Here is a 20,237-nt window from a genome sequence, read left to right on the forward strand (position 1 = left end):
ACCAAAACTTTTAAATAATTCTTAGTAAAATTATTTATTATAAGAAATGGAAGTCCATAACAATTAAACGACAGTCACCGGGATGTAAGCGTGACACACAAAATAAATAAAACACAAGCTATCCTATTATTATAATAGATATTAATTTTCGAATGAATCAATGTGAGACAAACAATGGTTACGATCGTAGCCCAACTGGTGAGGGGTATGTCATATATAGCGTAAATTCTACGAGGTATTCAAAAACTATATTCTATTAACAGTTGAAACTTAATTATAGATTAAATTAGAGATGCTGAAGAAGTTATAATACTTAAATAAATGAACAACATAAATAAAGAGGTAAATATGTTTTAGATGAGGATTAATAATTTGTATTACCGGATTATTCAAACTACTGTTCTCATCATGGTTGTTATTTCACAACGTTCCGATCGATGTAACCTACTGTCTTCTTAAGATACGTCTATTTGAAATCAAGAATTTTCCCCTTGAACTCGGGAATTTGTACATAATTTCGAATTGAACCCTTCATTTAATCCGTCAGCTATGAGCGAGTAGTGTAACGTTCTCTTTAATAGTTTAACAAGTCGTAAAGAACATAAGACAATTAAGAACTCGACTCAGTTTTTCTTATAACAACGACATTTATTTCTGAGTATTTTCCCGATTAAAACGTTATCATGCTCCTTCTCTTGTCCTCTTGAACGCCCTCGTCTGTCTGCACAAGTTCTTTTTTATAGTATTTTTCTTTTTCCCTACCATAACGCACTTCACACACGGCTCGGCATTTGCATGCGCGTGTTCGCGCTCTGTTATAGTAGAGACCTTAAGTATTTTTTTAAATTATATTCTTAGTGTCGTCTGCACTGATAAAGGAACCTTTAATTTCAACCTTGGCCTGTAACGCAAGGGATAAATATTTCTAAGTATAATCAGTTCTAAAAGAGTCTTTTTGAGGCTCCATCATTAGTTGAGGCGATATTAAGAGTGCAATTACAGATTACTTAAGACTTTTATCCAATCACCTAATAGCATTTTTCTTTTATCGCAAAACGTACTTATTTAATGGGTGCATCTTATGTACTTTACTCTCTTCTCTACATTCTTCTTATTCTTTCTTTATGGAAATCGCTCTAGACAAGGCATGGAACCACTTGATGTAAGAAGGTAAAAAAAAATACTACTTCTATGCCAAACCTGTTAACGATAATGGTTAGCTGAATGAATTCAGACCCAGAAGACAGCAATTATTTCCCCTTTGTCAAAGACATTGCTCACTAAATGTGAGGAGGAAAGGAAAAATTGAGTTAAGTGAGAGTAACGAAGCTACCGAAACCCAATGTCCACTTTCTACTCTTCTTAAGTCAGTGCCACCCGAAAACCATATTTTGTTTGTTGCTTTAAGCAATAAAGTATTAAAGGGAACTAAACTTATTTTAACCGTATATATATATATATATATATATATATATATATATATATATATATATATATATATATATATAAGAAGACACACACACACACACTAAGAGTATCTCATTAAAATTGTTAAGAACCAAAGGGGCATCAGACCTATGAGAATTTCTGCGAGGACGAATTGTGGGTCAACATGAAAAAGTTCTCATTCCACGCAAAATAGCAGGAAATCTTTCAATACCCCTTTCTAATGTTAATAGAATGATTCTACAGTTCACAATAGAGGAGAAGAGTGCACAAAACCTCATCCAGGTCGCCCCAGGCTCTTTGAAAGAACCTTGTATTTTCTGAAAAGAAATGTTGAAGAGAATCCTCGGTGCAAAGCCTCTGACATTGCAATATAAGCTGGTGTCAGGCCCAGAACAGATGTCAGATATCTTCACAAGCTGGGTTACTATGGTAGAGCTGCGAGAAAGAAACCTCTTCTTCGTCCTACCAATATGAAGCGCAGAAAGATTGAGCTTGTGAGAAGATGAAGAGACCTATTACCTTTTAGACTAATGTCATTTTCTCTGATGAATCGCGATTTACATTATTTCCCGACAATGAAAAGGTATGGGTATGGAGTCCCCCTCAACAAGAGTTTGACGTAAAAAGACTGCAACTAACGCTGAAACATGGGACTTTTCGGTTATGGTATGATATATATATATATATATATATATATATATATATATATATATATATATATATATATATATATATATGTGTGTGTGTGTGTGCGTGTGTGTGTATATATATTATTTTTATTACCGTTTTATCTGTTTGGTTACATATGTTTCAGATGTTGGGCCATGTTTACGATCCAACAGCCTCGTCAGACCTTACAGAAATGGTTGTTAGTATTAGGAAGAAGTGTTTTAGAAGAAATACGAGAAAAAAGGAGGGGGGTTGGGTAGGAGATAATAAGTGGGAGGGAGACGGGTATTGGCAATATTTCAATTTTGAAGATTAAAATACATTAGATTGTATTGTGTGTGTGGGGGTAGCAGATTCAGGTAGGCGTGGATGGAGATATATGGATATAGGGAGAGGGAGGTGGAGAGGATGGTAAAGAAAAACGAGAGGGGGTAAGGAGGAGGGGGAGGAGTTTTAATTTTTAGGTTTTAAATTTTGACTGCTTTTTGCTTGTTCAGCAAGGTATATTAAGTAGATGAGAGAGAGCTAGAGATAGAGAGATGGAAAGAGAGAGAGAGATAGAGAGAGAGAGAGGGGGGAAGGGTTAGTGTAGATGTCATGTTTTTGACAAGTACAGGGTTCCATTTAAAATTTTCGTAGTCGCTATAGGTCAACTTGTTCATTTCAGTTTAAAATGAGTTGTTTTTTTAAAGAATTAATCCATACACCAACGCACGCGCAAGTACGCATACATATATATACATACATATGTACATTTCTACACATCCATATACAGACACATACGCACACACACCTATATATAAACAATGTATATGCAGACATATATGGATCTATATGCAGACATACACACAACTCTTATAGACATATACATACTCACATATATACATAGACACACACACCTGTATATATGTATATATATATATATATATATATATATATATATATATATATATATATATATATATACATATAGGCTGTTGGATCGTAAGCATGGTCCAACATCCGAAACATATGTAACCGAACAGATAAAACGGTAATAAAAAAATAAAACACATATTTGATCTGCAATAGTATTGAGCACTCTCTTCAGGTTTTTACTAATTACCATATATATATATATATATATATATATATATATATATATATATATATATATATATATATATATATATATATACTGTTTTAAATTATGAATCTGATTGAAAGATATTTATTTTAATTTGTCTGTATAATTTCCTCTATATGTATATTTCTGATATAGACATTCCTAAAATTTCGGCCGATGTAATCTCTGACTTTTCATGTATGTTATGTCAAACTCAGGAATATTTATTTTGAATTCAAAATCTGTACGGAAATCGAATTTAAACCTTTTATTTAGTCCGCATGTACTCGTAGAGTAACTGATAAAATTCTAAATAATAATGAGCTCTAAGTGAAAATCTTCCGAACATCGCAGTTTAAACACTCCTAAGGGCGATACTAAAAATGTAATTAACAATTACTTGGGACTTTTATGAGGTCATGACTGGCGCAACCAGGGCAGTCCCGTGCCGTGTATTAAATAAAGTAGACTACATCGACCGAAACGCTGTGAGAATAATATCTAAAATGAGTAAAGTAGTCGGAGTAATCCCAATAACAAAAAAAAAGAAATAATTCACATCAAAACGTAATATAAAATCTCTGTTGAACACATTGTGACTCTCTATTTTAGTATTTTCATATTTGTCGAAAATAAAAACAAGGTAATTGGGAATAACGAGGTTTTATTTATTCATGACATAGAACCTTTCAATGCACTCCCCAATAAACCATCGGTTGAAGCACGCATTTAATTATCTTTATGCTTCAAGCTAATATAACGAGCATCTTCTTTGACTTTAATATTCGCTTATCTACGAGCAAAGATTTCGTGTGGCACTGGCTTAATTGTATGAGACCCCGGGGTACACGTCCCTCGTTTATCAACGAAATTATCCGACTCACTTAATCGAGATAGCTAAGATAAATAACTTTTGGCGCGTTAAACAAATTTAGCGACTTTGCCTGGAGGACATATTTGTTTTCATATCCCATCAGACATTTATAAAGTCTTAGACGCGCACGCATAATCATATACGCACAAATAAATACAGTTTTATTAGATGATACGTTAAACTGTGTGAAATTAATGTTACCCTTCAAAAATATTGATTTCTGTTTATTAAGTAAGTTATCATATTGGCACAACTCTTTGGGGAAACTATAAAAGATGCTCCTATAATCAAAATGCATTAGCGGCACTGACCATTCGGACTGTTTAAGCCTATTTTGAACGGCACAGATGCAGCAGGAGGTGTACGTAGTAAAATGCCCCTCAAACGTTTTTAATATATAAATATATTAAATAGTATCAGTTTCATTCTCCTTCAAAAATATTAATTTGTGTTTCTTGCGTCATAATAGTATTGGCACACAGCGGTTTGTGGAGATCATAAAGATGCATCCTACAATCAAAGCACGTTAGTGCCACTTACCATTGGGACTGTTTAGGCCGATTGCAAACGGTACAGTTAAAACAAGTGTACGCAATTGGAGGCGGCCTTTAGACTCCCTGGACCTGATTTAAATTAAAAAAAAAAATACGATGGGCAAAAATGTGGTCATGCATAAAAATGTCAAAATTGAGATTCAAAACGATTTTTTTGTAAATATAACTATATGAAGTAGAGTCAGTTTCATTCTCGTTTTGTCATCGATAGCTTTCTTCGTACAAAATCAATATTTGATTCTCGTTCGTTAGTTCTTTTAAAGGTTCGCTGAAATTATTTCTTAGGAACAATAAAATGTAATTCGATTTAATTTCTTAATTAAAATATTTTCACCTGATCGGATTTTTTTTTGCATGAACCCTATCTTAATAAAATATACATAATTGCAGTTATCAGTACAGTTACTTTCTTTTGTTTGTAAGAAATCATAATATTAAAAAATAATGAATAGTTTCAAAAGGGAAAACGTAAATTACAAATAAAAATACAACCGGGCAATGCTGGGTACGTACAGCTAGCATAAAATATAAATATTTTATGGGCACTTTTTGAACCGGAAGTTAAAGTCATGTGTGGAGTGTTGTTCTAGTAGTTTCAATTTAAGAGCTCGCTTCCACCGATTCATGGCAAACCCTTGCTGTAGCTCGCATTCTCCGTTCTTTTGTCATGAAAAATGTTAGTTATTATGCCAATCAGCATGCGAACAAAAAGAGAACAAATAAATGATTGGCCTATTTTTATGTGTTAACCAGAAAGAAAGGTTGCTAGAACTAGTGTGGCTTTGATCATAGGTATACTGTTGAATACTTCCCGTGAAAGAGATTAAACGCAGTTGTACATTAATAAATCTGAACTTCTCTGGACGCATATGACAAGCAAAAATAAGGAACGATGGCGACACGTTGATTACTAGAGAATTAAAAGTACGTTGTCGGTAAGATCGATGACTTAAATATCAATTATCGGGCGCCATTATATGTATTTCAAATTAACAGCTTTAGAGCTTTTTTATTATTATTAATAGCAAAAGTCGACATTTAATCCCAAATAAAAAAAAACAATGTTTAATAGCGAGTAATGGTTTGGATTAGTTACTAATACTAAAAAAAATAACAAAAAAAAAAAATAAATAAAAAAATAAAACCTAGGATTAAAACTCATTAGTTGTGCACTCGTTGATACGTTAATAAATATTGAGTTTTATGTATGTAGTAGCAAAAATACAAACATACCCGGCGTTGTCCGATAGTGTATTTACTTAAAATGTGGTTTGCTTTTCCTATTTTAAACTCTTATTCTTTAGTTCTTTTCAAAGGGAAATAAACCTGCATGGAAGTTTTCTCAGAAAAGCACTTCGCTGATCTGACTTAAAATTTGTATGAATCTTTGTATTATAAGGTTCGGCGAACTAAATATTATATTATCCGTTCGATGCACAGTTATGGATTAGTATTTAATGCACAAGTTTAACCATATTTGTACTTAGCCCGATGATTTCCCACGGGGATGAAATCTGAAAATCCTTGTCAAGCTAAATTGCCATAGATATATTTTCAGACTACTACTATTACTACTACTACTATTACTATTACTACTACTACTATATTGAGAACTGTGGAAGTAAATACTGAACGTCAATACATAGTATACTATATTATAAAGTAAGTATGAGGATACCTCATTTTATTCGCCTTTTATTTCTCTATAATTTTACCTGTTCATATCTAACTTTTAATTGAAATATTCTAGTGTTCAAACAACTTACTCATAACACACAGAATACTAATTCATCTGTATTGACCGATCTCCAGTATTTTTCAATACTGGGTAGACTACTAACCTTTTCCAAGGTGTTAAATTAAACAAAAATTGGTCCAGCCGTTTCGGAGTCCACATGGAACTCTCTCTCTCTCACACACACACACAAATTGACACACACAGAAAAATGCCTAGTTAGAGATATTTGCTAAAACGGTTTGTATAGATTTAGGAAAATCGTTCTAATTCGGCATATTGCCCGCTTGCTGACCAATATCTCCATGCGGGTCAGAGGTTGCTGACCATTGATTCTAAATACTATTGCTGATAAATACCATTTCTCTTCAATCCTCTGAAGAATATTTGCTAAATAAAGAATTTTCAAATCTTCTTTCAGGTCCTGGCATTGCTCTTTTAATAATGACCTACATTCGATGTTTGATGCACGCCATTGAAATGTCGTATGGATTCTTCTACACGTTCGCCTCTTTTGAACAACCATATCCTTGGAGTCCGGCTAAGTACAACATAAGCAAATGGTAGGTTATTTATGTTTTTTTTTTATATTTTTCTTTTGGATATTTATACTCATCAAAATCTGAATAATCATATACATGTTTCTAATAATATATGCAATTTATTGTCTTCACACTGTAGGCGATAGAATTTTTTTTTACTAGAGGGTAACCGCTTATCAAGGCCCAAATGGCACTCGAGGATAATGTGTGTCAGGTGGTCCGTCCAACAACACCATTATGATCGATAATGGTGGAACTTGAGTAGGGTTTAATTATGTAATAGAAAAGCTCATCAAAAACTTGTTTGCATTAGACTTGAAAACGACGATGCTATAGTCGTATGGGTAACATCCACGCGGTATTATATTTCAAAGGCGAGTAGTTCCAAGAGAAGAAACCTTGCTCATAGAACGTTCGCTTATTCTTAGGTAAGTAAGGAAAGTGAGTAAGGAAAATTGATAACAGTTGCTGCAGCTAGACGAGTGTGTGTTTTACAAGGTGGGATATAGATAGAAGCCGAGTCGAACACTTTCCATTAAAGTAACAGTAAGACAGAGGAGAGATCTTCAAACGTCTCTTCTTTGAGAATGAGAAAGTAGGGAAGAAAGCGGTTTTGAAGTCAGTTTTGTACTCTGGCAAAGCAGAAAACAATACTCCTAGCAACTCCTCCTCAGATGTGGCAACGGTACTTTTATTAAGTACTATTAAGTTCAGCATAAGTTATCATTTACATGTCGCATTTATGCAATCACATTATGGTCTGGTAATATTTATGTAAAGCGAATTACCAATATTACCACACACTCCAGCAGATTTGCTTTCAGACCAAGAGTTGACTAATTTCAGATGTATTGCCGTAACACCACCAGAAGATACGATTCAAACACTGGTTTTCCCACCAAAGATCATCAGTTTCATTTCGCATAATTAAAAGTGAGTTGGTTCGAACATATCACTTTCACACCTGCATAAGGCATTTAAGCCTGCCACAAGTTTATACATTTTTATAGATATCGCTTCAGACAACGATATTTGGTTTTACGACGTATCAACCCTTTTCAGATTATTTAATGCCGAATCCAATAAATTTGGAAAATAAAAAAGGCTTTTTGATTACAGTACTTGATATCTTCAGATATTTATTTGTAGTTTTTAGTTTGGTTGTTTTGTTTTACGGCATATCAACCCTTTTCGAATTCAATCATTCCGTCAAAAGATTTCATACTTTAAGTTCCTCATATCTTCAAATATTTATTCATGATGTTTAGTTTGGTTGTTTTGTAGAGAAATAAATGTCTGTGGATTACGTTTTGCAGAACATGATTGAGCTTTGCAAAGAAAAAGGAAAAAAAATCAATAACATTTATGTTTGATACATTTTAGTCAGTAAACCAATCTCTTCAGACAACCTGATTTGGTAGCACCAGACCAGCCAACGAATGAAGCCACTTGAAGTTAAAAAAGGAAATACTATTTCAAGGTCAAAAACTAAGCAACGATAAATGTTAGATGGATAGGCCCAATCAGGAAAACTGCAATTCTTCTGCCAGAAACTTTAGGACTAATGAACAAAATAAATGAAGCGGGAGTTACGCTTTCTACTCTTTTGCTCCTCACGCTTTTGTATTTCAAGTGGCACAAGAGTACGTTTCATCACCATCGCTTAGTAACAATGTTTTTCTTTTACTAAAGTACTCTGTTGCAGTAGTATTGCATGTTCGACGATATAAATTAATGAAAATGGATACCGAGTTTATTTATGTACAACTGTAGACTTTATTTTAAAAAACAAAAAAACAAGTAAAAAATAGTTATACATTTCTTTATACAGGCAATATCTTTTGGTTGAAAATGTATAAAGCCATGTGTGTATTGCATACGTGCGTTTGTTGATATCTGTAGATTATGTGTGGACTGAAATTAAATGTTTAACATTATTATAGAGGTAATTCATAGATTATAGTGATCATTCATAATTTTGCAAAGTTTAGTTTACTTCTGTAAGAGTGTATCAGTACGCAGTAGTCCATTTCATTACCGAGTCGGTTTATGTGTGCAAATCAGACTTGGAACTCGTGGTGTGCCGTCTGTCACTGTCGGGTACCACGGAGAAAAAAAAAAAAAGAAAGAGAAGAAAAAGAGAGAAAGAGACGGGAGAGGAAAAAAAAGAAGGAAACTAGCGTGGACGCCTGTCTGTCAGAGGCGATGCCAAAAGGGGCGACAATTGTCCATTCTTTCCCTTTTACAAATTGTCTCTGTGTGTTCGCCATGCGAGAAACTACAGACTAGTTTTAAACTAATGTTTAAAATGAGTTGCAAAAATAGACTTACCTAAATATAAAAAAAAGAACAACATTTGTTGCCTATATAGATGTCGAGTTTATTGGCAATCTTAACCGTAACACTACCCATAACCCATGACTCTATAACTGCATTAGCTTCTAGTACAGTGATTACAACGGAGCTAGCAATTATTTTCGTTATTAGCTCGTTCCTCTTAACACTTTGATAGATGTTTTGTTCACATATTTTTTATTGAATACATTAAGTTGATTGCTTCAATGAATTGGCCTGTTATTCAGTTATTTGCATTTAAATCGAATTTGGGGTTTTTGTATTGGACACATACGTTTGGTGATTCTTCGATTTACGACCCTCAAATTAATTTGATTTTAGCGCGCTGTCTATATTCAGTAAGAAAACACTATGTTGTCCAGACATTTCCTCCCTTTATATAAATATACGGAATATCTGGAAAATCGATCACATAACTTCTGAATTATGTTCCATAGGCGTAACAGCATCATTACTAATCTAATTTCTTGTGGACCATTTCTTGACTTAAACAAATTATTTGGTTTGTTTGTATTCTGTTATCTGAGATAATAAAGGTCAACAGTCACAGGGCCGAAATACGTACGTGTTGGCTATCAAAAGAGACCATGGGATCATTTCTCTCAGATGTTCGTTCGGAGACGCTTTTATATTTATTTGGTGTTATTTTATTACATTTATTGCTTTTGGCGATACCGGATCCAGGCTTGTTTTAACTTACGTACCATTCACAATGATAGTGTTCATCCCTTATGTAAAAATAACTATATGCTATCATATTGTAGGTTTTAGTTGTTTAGACTAAAGAACAATGCAAAATATTTGTTTTAATTGCATATAAAGTAAACCACGGAATATTATAACTTAGAAATACCGTTGATCACGTCGACATCTCCACACATGAATTGGAAAAAGCTAACATCATCGTCTCCCCTAACCGATATATACATGCGACTAGGAATCGCTTGTGAATTTGATATCCCCTAAAACTTCCTCCTTTGGATTAAGCCTGTTTAACCCACCTATGGTTAATGTCGGTGCTTAATTATTTTGAAAACCAAGAGTTTTCGAACTTATATACACAAAAGGAACGTAATCTCGAAGTTATGCGATCAGTTTTCCAAACACCCTTCATAGACTTAGGATGGATTCGTTTATTTTACTTTTAATAAAAGCTAGAATATTTTTTTTACCTTAACGAATGAAAAGGAAGCATTTCGAAAAATGGCAAGATGTCGAGATTAGAACGGAAGTCTCTAGTTTCTGATCTTTTCTCTTATCAGCTGATCACTAAACCATTCCATTCTTGCACCAATTCCATCAAGCTGACACCACGTAAGTGAATCTGACTCTCATCGGGCTTAACTCGCTAGCGACTGTCGTCACCCGGCAATGAAATATCAACTTTCCAAATTACCTTGATTTGCCGACCAGCTGTAGCTTATAATGAGTCAACCCCCTTGACAGACGAACGTGAATGTACGCCGACGTTTGAAGCTGTGTTTCAATGCTACATATATCATTTACAAATCTGTCGGCACACTCTTCTTTTATATATATATATATATATATATATATATATATATATATATATATATATATATATATATATATATATATATATATATATATATATATATATGTGTGTGTGTGTGTGTGTGTGTACATATATATACACACATACACACACATATATAGGTAGATATGTACGTGTGTGTATGTGTGTGTGTGTGCGTGTGTGATACGATTTCCTTTCTCAAACTGACATATGGAAAACCTTTCAAAGATTCTTTTGTTTTCCCATTGAGTTAAAATAGGATTCCGCAGAAGCGTTTTTATATTATTCAGCGATTCATTTAAATGCCGTTTGGATTTCAAACCCATGAAAATATTTCATGCTAGAAGAGCGTTCAGGATCTTCCCAGATGTTGAAAGGACACAGCTGAGCTATTACATATGTCTGTGCCACCGAACGACACGGGCATGTTTATGGTCGTTAATCCTTAAGAGTGAAATGGGTTACTTTGCGCTAAAATCACGATTTATATCTTTTTCGTGAGTAAAAAATAATTAGAAAATAGTGCAAGTTTATATATTTACAGTAATAATAAAATTAAAATTTATAATGGCAGCACATCTTGGGTCATATTTTCAACACAATTTCGTATAGGAGAATAACTTAAGATACTTCCGCTTTATAAACATATATAGATTTCAGTGTGATTTCCTAGTTTACTGATTCTTATATATATATATATATATATATATATATATATATATATATATATATATATATATATAGTACGAAACCGCAAGTAACTAGATTTACCGGACTTTAGTCAAATGCAAAGTAATTTCAAAATCTATTTCACTGTAAATAATTAGCGACTAGTTACTTAATAAAGTAGTTAATTACCTAATCAAGAATCGCTAATATTTAAGTAATAATAAAACAATTAACATAAATAGCATAGACAACAACAACAACATCAAAACTAAAATATAAAAATGCAAAAATACTCGAAACGAATCGTAGATTTTGTTTATTATATTTAATATTTAGTGTAAAGCTGCAAATAAAACTGTCTCACACTTTTCAGAGTGATTACGCCATTTTCCTAAAACATATTTTAAAATCTGTAACCCATAAAATTATTGAATAAAGGACTTTTGGGATCTCAGCTATGTCAGAGAAGTGAACAGTAATACACTATTATTATTATTATTATTATTATTATTATTATTACTACTACTACTACTGTTGCTAAAATTAATTATGACAATACAATCAGCAAAATCTAACCCCTTCACTGTAAAGGTCCATAAATGCCAGAAAGCTTTCTACTTTCTTTCCTCAAACTGCTTGTCTTTGGAATTCATTTCCTGCTCCCTGCTTTCCAAAACAATATCAACACGCCAAAAGTTTATTATAAAGTGAACAATCCGATGATTCAAGAAAATGTACACAAAACAGAAACGAAAAAATTATATCATAAATGATGACGTTGTGTATTTTTTGGATTATTTGGACTAACATTCTCATCTTTAGTTTGATACTCACAACGTTTCGGCCGAAGTAAACTTCAATGTTCTTCATGTGTATCTTGATAATGGCTCTTATTGCTTAATGGTGGAAAAAATATTTGTGTCCTTTTTTCCAATGAACCACAGTCGTTTGAATTCCAAATTTTCCACCATAAGAGCTATTGTCAAGTTACACCTAAGGAAGATCGGAGATTACATTAGCCGGAACATTGTATGAATAACAATCACGATGCGAACAATCGTCAGAACAATTGAAATAATGCATATTATCGATCCGCAAAAATTTAGAATCATTATATCAAATCAGAGTACCTCTGCATTTACCGATTCGCGGCTTTTACGAAGTTTCTCGGGTGTGCTCGACCGCTGACGGGAATAACCGGAAGTGGCCGATTCGGAAACAGTAAACCGCTACGAGAAAATGATGAAAAACAGGGAAAACATGGAAATGCAAAAAATAAAATTACAAACATGTATCTAACCCAACCCTATCCCTAACCTAAAACCCTAATCCTAACCTGCGGGGTTAAAATTATTTATTTCTTCAAATTAAAAAAAAAAAGTAGCCTTCATAGATTCGTATTTGATAAAAAGACAACGCGTCGTAAAAAGCATTGAGGAACACTAGACCAAACTTTTCCGATTATTTCCAAGCGAGCCTGAGCCAACTTTGTGAAAATCACACGCCAGTAAATGTAGAAGCACCCAAATCAGTACGGACCCGAATTAATACGGAAATAGAAACTACTAGGTGCTCTTTATATTTCATAAATACACCATCAATTTTGAATTCTAACGAGTTTGATCGTTTAAAAACAAAAGGTCGGAGGTTACATCGGCCAAAACGTTGTATGGATAATACTCAATATGAGAACAGTAATCCGAATAATCCTAATAATTCAAAACGTCATCATTTATTATAACATTTTTTTTCGTTTCTCTTTTGTCAACATTTTTTAACCACGACATCACCATAGATTATAACGATGAACGCACCCGATGATATTGAATATTAAAAATTGATATGGTATTGTTATTATTATTAGATAAGAACAGTAGTCTGAACAATTCAAATAATAAATATTATTAATCCCCATATGGAAAAATTAGAAACAAAATGATGATTTTGTTTTATTAAATTACATTGTTTATTAAAACCTATTTTATTTAATCAATCAGATATTTTCTAAAAGTTTTACAAGCTGTTATTGCAAGGACTCGCGGTGCAGTGATTAGAGTACTTGGAAAACTGTTATTATAAAGTGATATTCTCCTGAAGATTAAAAGTTTAATTCTAAGTGTGAGCGACCGAAAATATAATTGCGAATTACACAGGACCTGGCTGACGGAACGAGAACATGCTACCCTCGTGAAGTAAATAAAGGGTTCCGTTCAAAATTTCGTGTAGATTCCCCAGTTCGACAAGATAATCGACCGAAACGTTGTGAAAATGGCGCCAGTAGTCCGAAGATTTCAAACACCCACTATTCATCTAAAAAAATTAGAAACGTAATCAGACTTTTTCTAAAAGTCTTACAAGACATTATTCTTCTTAACCCACCAGGAGTTCCTACAAAAGTCATTACGCGGGAACGACTTTTTAGTGCTCCAGATGTTACATATCGAGGTTTCATTGAGAGAGTCTTAGTGAGAGATGCTTAGAAAGAGTCTTATTACAGTGAGGGATGTTGTAAGACTCAGAGAGAGAGAGATTTTTGTTGTATAAGTTGTTGTACGAGACTTAGAGAGATTGTTCCTGTTAGGAGAGATTCTTATATATGAAAATGTTCATTTCTTTGCTTGTGTAGATTAGAAGGAGAAGAAATCTCTTTGAGTGAGGACATTGTGTTCAAACAGTTCGGACATTGTGAAGACATGATGATGTTGAGACGTGTATGTAAAGACATATATTAACACAAATACATAATACAATTGGACTTTACCTTTCTGTAGGAATCATAAGACACAAGACGAGCTTTACAAAAACATAATGGTTTATTCTTCACACGGCCGTGATTCCATCATCAAGAATTCAAAGTTTCACATTTTTTCCTTGAAGTGACGTCTCGCTCCTAGACGTCTGAATCTCTCTGAGTTTTCTCACTGACTGTCTTCTAACTCAAGTTTTTTTCTATTCCTAGAACTTTCTATTTTTCCGTGATGTCATACACATGTTAAAACATGTGCATTCTTTCACGTATCCTCGACATACGTGTCCCAAAACTTTTCCTATTTCTACAAAAGGAATTTTAACCTATATTCAATATGTTAAAAACATTATCTTATAAGCTGCATTCTTTCAATTTAAAATTTCATAATAAATTTGACAGCTCACATTCTTTTCTTGAAATATTTATCTATTTCTAAACAAATGTTTTGTTTTACATTTTTAAATTCTCACACGTAATCTATTTCTAAACTAGATTACGAGGTTCGAATTTCGCCTATGCCATTTCATTTTCATTTTAAACTAAATTCTCCATTTTTATACTTACATGAAAAGGGGACAGCCCTTATCATGTAACATCCCTCCTTTCCATATTTCACAAAATAAAAATTAATGCATTTTAAAATTTAGTACATTTTTTATTTTTACATCTACACAACCACACGGCTAGAAAGATCAGGCTAAAAAACAAACGAAAAAAAAATCTCTTTCAGTCAGCCCTTCACGGCCGACTTCACAATTATTTATTTATTTATAAGATCAGAACCTTTCTGATCTTTGTGGCATTTACTTTTTGGGTGTAGGGTCTTTACCTATGATTCACATCAGCTATTTTACAGCCACCCATATGCCGCAGACTAGAGGTTTTCACCTTTCTCGAAATGGACGACTTCTTTCGTCTCAAAAGTGTTCTGATCAATTCTTTCCGCATGGTTAGTCTTATCAAGTATGGCTTTGTTTTTTTTTTATTCTATAACTATTTTATACGGGACATACCAAAGCTCATATACTTAAATCTTTGTGGTTGGCTTCAGAAGTTTAAGATATACCTTTTTTTCTCTCATACGGATTCACTCGGATTTCCTTGCTTGGATTCTTGAAACTTCGACGAGGATTTAGAAATATCACCCCTAACTAAATAACACCTTTTCTGCGCCCAACACCTTAATAGCGCTCTAAATACTATCTAATAGCCCGATTGTTTTGTGATTTTTCTTTTCTCTCACCAGCTTCTAAGATCCAGCAGATATATCCCACATTCATGCACCTCTAAAAAAATACAAGGTTATATCTTTCTTACGTAATCTACGGCATATTTTTGCTTGTCTCTTACTTCATTATGCTATATGTGATTGCCTCGGGACTACCTCTCATCGGTTTACTGGTCCCCTTAAGAATTTTCGTATTCTTTCCAACGCCTGTTTATTAATTAAGCCAAGACTTACTACTTGCTTGGAGTCGGTACGTGCAACCAGCTTATTTTAAGCACTTAATTAACCAGGTCCCCAAATTTTTCGTATAGGGGCACTTCTTGTGCTAATCAATCCCTACCAAGTCACTTTTCTTGGAGAAAAATTTTTAGGATCTCTTAAAAAAAAACAACAAAACCAAATGCTAAAACAAAACATCTTTCTTACGGCTTATCACATCTAAAAACTCTCTAAATACCCGTTTACGTAATTTTAATTCTTGTCCCCCTTCTAAAATTCTAACTGAATCTGTAAGCCAACCATACGTCTTAACTTGTTTTCTACTAGATCATTTTAATCTAATGTATATTTACGGATAACTTTGAATTCTTGCTGTGAAAATCAATAATATTACATACATAAGACAATTTACAATATTTGTTCAACATCATAAAAACATTTTCAAAAAAAAATACCTTAATACATTTAAACATTTTGCAACAGTTATAACTTTTTTTTTCAACAACAAAAAAAATCATCTGTAACAAACAACAATTCAACAGTCTGTCCAAAACAATTGTCCCTTTTTTTTCAAAAACAAAATAAATGAACACACAAAAGCCGAAAAGTTCAACTATGAACACAAAACGCATTTCCAAACAATTTACACGCTGTTTCAGAGAGTACATGCGAGCTTTAAAAAATTCCTGTTTTGATTGACAGATTAAATTCAACAATTCGTCCAAACGATTTCATATTGACACAAATTTTGATACAAATTTCAAAACAATAATGGGTGACCCCCAATCTCTGCATTTGTGTGTGTGTGTGTGTGTGTTTTTTTACACAAACCAATTCATTTATCAATGAATTACTCATTTACTATTTTTCCATTATTACGAATTTCCTTTACGGCATATCGGCCTTTTCTTCTTTTTCTTTTTAATATTTCTTGTATCTTTTGTTCTCTGTGTGCGTGTGTGTTCAATTTTTTTTCTTTTTTTCTTCCTTTTCCTTTCTCCGTGGTATCATCTATTTATTTATTTTTTTAATTATCTTGGACCCTTTTAAAACGTTATGTTTCTTTTTCTTTTTCGCATTTTGTGATCGTGTAATTTTTTTTTCGTGGTATTATTTATTTATTTTTTTAATTATCTTGGACCCTTTTAAAACGTTGTGTTTCTTTTTCTTTTTCGCATTTTGTGATCGTGTAATTTTTTTTCCGTGGTATTATTTATTTATTTTTTTATTTTTTTAATTATCTTGGGTCCTTTTAAAACGTTGTGTTTTTAATTTTTTTTCCGTGGTAACCCAGGTTCGAATCCTGGTCACGGCACCAAATATGTATATGTTACATATCGAGGTTTCATTGAGAGAGTCTTAGTGAGAGATGCTTAGAAAGAGTCTTATTACAGTGAGGGATGTTGTAAGACTCAGAGAGAGAGAGATTTTTGTTGTATAAGTTGTTGTACGAGACTTAGAGAGATTGTTCCTGTTAGGAGAGATTCTTATATATGAAAATGTTCATTTCTTTGCTTGTGTAGGTTAGAAGGAGAAGAAAGCTCTTGAGTGAGGACATTGTGTTCAAACAGTTCGGACATTGTGTAGACATGATGATGTTGAGACGTGTATGTAAAGACATATATTAACACAAATACATAATACAATTGGACTTTACCTTTCTGTAGGAATCATAAGACACAAGACGAGCTTTACAAAAACATAATGGTTTATTCTTCACACGGCCGTGATTCCATCATCAAGAATTCAAAGTTTCACATTTTTTCCTTGAAGTGACGTCTCGCTCCTAGACGTCTGAATCTCTCTGAGTTTTCTCACTGACTGTCTTCTAACTCAAGTTTTTTTCTATTCCTAGAACTTTCTATTTTTCCGTGATGTCATACACATGTTAAAACATGTGCATTCTTTCACGTATCCTCGACATACGTGTCCCAAAACTTTTCCTATTTCTACAAAAGGAATTTTAACCTATATTCAATATGTTAAAAACATTATCTTATAAGCTGCATTCTTTCAATTTAAAATTTCATAATAAATTTGACAGCTCACATTCTTTTCTTGAAATATTTATCTATTTCTAAACAAATGTTTTGTTTTACATTTTTAAATTCTCACACGTAATCTATTTCTAAACTAGATTACGAGGTTCGAATTTCGCCTATGCCATTTCATTTTCATTTTAAACTAAATTCTCCATTTTTATACTTACATGAAAAGGGGACAGCCCTTATCATGTAACACAGAATTTATTTTTCTACATAGTCATTACCATTCTTAATCATCTCAATTCAATTCAATGTCGCATCTCTGCTTTTGACGTACATCCATGACAGTGGTCGTTTCTTCAAGTCTCACACCGTCAATATCTGTAACAGAGAGATGACACTTTCATGCCATGACTGCATTTATTTCATTGCAAACAATTTGCAATCCACTCTGATCCATGCGTGTGGAATAAAAATTGGAGGCATTACTTTTGGAACACTCTTCCTAAAATAAACGGTTTTTTTTCAACAGTAAATGGAAATGAAAAGAAAATTTCGGCAGTAAATAATTAAAAATACATAAGTGTTTATGTAGCCAAGGGAGATTTGATTGTTTTAACACCTGGAACTTTCCCACTCCTTCTATGTCTTTATTTATCTCTCTCTCCCTCTCTCTCTCTGTCTCTCTACTTCACCCTCTCTCTCTTTCTCTCACTATCTATCTATCTATCTATCTATCTATCTATCTTTGTTGCTTTCTTTGTTGTACTAATTCTTTACATTTGTTGAATATTGGCTGATCTAATCGGTACATGTCTATCCATTCAATGAACGCACTTAAAAATTGTTTTCTGCTAGATGTCTTGAAATATGAGGCCAACATCTGGCAGCTTTGGTGTACATCTGGTTTCCTGAACGCCTTTCAACTATTTTTCAATAGCACTATTAGAGTACCTGGTAATCGAGGTTTGAAGTTTACATTCAAATTAATCATTTTCATCCAAAACTACTACTGAACACTTTCTTCAGTTAAACAACTAACGTGAAGTACAAAAAAATAAAAAATTAAGAAGAAGAAGAAGAAGAAGAAGAAATGTAAATTTGAGTAGCAACTGGTGCATCAGTGCCTCGAGATTTTAAATCGCATCTCGATAAAAGTATAGATGTACTTTAACCTTGTTAAGGAAGATCGGTATATTCCTAATTACTTAATTATTTTATGTCTTTTTAAATTTATTTTTCTAATACAATTATTAAACTATTTAAAAAAATAATTTAAGTTTAACTTTTGTTTAATTTAATTTAAATGTAACTTAATTATTTTGATGTCTAGTATATTATTTTATTTAGTAGAAGTGCAAACATTTTTTAAAACATTGTTTTGTGTTAAAAACAAACAAACAAGCAAACAAACAAAAAACAAACAAACAAAAAACAATAACGATGTTTTTATTAAAATAAATGGCGCTTCTACACTATTGGAACGAAATTTCGGAAATCATAAAACTGAATTTCACATGAAAATAATGGTGTCTACGTATTCCTTGTATGTTTAATAAGAGTATTATATCCAAAAATTACGAAAATCGATAAAATAGAAAATTATTTATTAAAGAAAATAAAAAATAGAATTGGATGAAACTATCGTAATGCACAGGAAAGTTCAAAAGGGAGGTAAGTATCCATTGTGATTTAAACAATATGGCCGAAATTTTTCACCTGCCAACACGATTAAAGTTGCTTTGTTTAAGTAAGGTTCAGGCACAGATAAAGAGTGGGGAAAATTATTGGTAGTGGTTTCAGTTATACGAGTGCTTTTCGTGCAAGTTTGGCGAGAGAGCGATAGATTGTAACTCAGACGAACACTTGCCATGAAAATAATGATAAAACAAAGAAAGGCTCGCACCATCTCTTCTGTGGTTGTAGGCTATGAAATCTATTTTGAACTCTGTCAAGACAGAATAAGGTATTTATAGCAGATCCTTCCCAGATGTGGCAACAGTACTCTATCCTTGGACGTATTTGGCATACAGCATACAGGTAGAGAATTGCATCATCCGTGAGATATCTACTGAAGCGGTAGAAAGATCCCACCATTTTCCAGCGACCTTGGCAACAGATTTGATATACGTGTTCCATTTCAGACCAGGAGTAAAGATCAAGCTCAGAAGCTTGTTAAAATATGTAGCCTCTCCAAGACGAGAGCCACTCATTTCAATAGATGCCAGACGAGGATCAGAGCGTTGATGATGTAAAGATAGAAGCTTGATTTTAGATGCATTAAAATTAACCAGCCACTTCTTTTCCCATTATATCACGTGCTCAATATCAGAGGAAAGAGCGTCAGAGAGAACTTGGTCATTTACACTTATGTAATATTAATGTAAGTTGAATTTTATTTAATTTAATTTTCCAAATTTATTTTATTTTATTATTTTTAATTAAATTATTCTTTTTCTTTTTCTCTTATAAATAATTTTTTATTTGTAGCATATTGATTGATCTTAGCAGTAATGTTTGGCCATTGAACGTAGATACCTAAAGATTGTAACGTTAGTTGTCTTGAA

The 20,237-nt window shown here is 32.9% G+C and overlaps 1 protein-coding gene across 1 annotated transcript in view; it reads left to right on the forward strand.

The window, feature by feature from the left end:
- Positions 1 to 20,237, forward strand: part of LOC145283626 (sodium- and chloride-dependent GABA transporter 1-like) — a 279,964-nt gene that overhangs the window by 141,675 nt on the left and 118,052 nt on the right. Inside the window, exon 3 of the mRNA XM_080132579.1 lies at positions 6,808 to 6,949. Within this exon, the coding sequence (XP_079988705.1) occupies positions 6,808 to 6,949 (142 nt within the window). The remainder of the gene's footprint in view (positions 1 to 6,807; positions 6,950 to 20,237) is intronic.

Source organism: Euprymna scolopes, chromosome 8, assembly GCF_053919585.1.
Source record: "Euprymna scolopes isolate OS-2025 chromosome 8, ASM5391958v1, whole genome shotgun sequence".
NCBI classification, from domain to species: Eukaryota; Metazoa; Mollusca; class Cephalopoda; order Sepiida; family Sepiolidae; genus Euprymna; species Euprymna scolopes.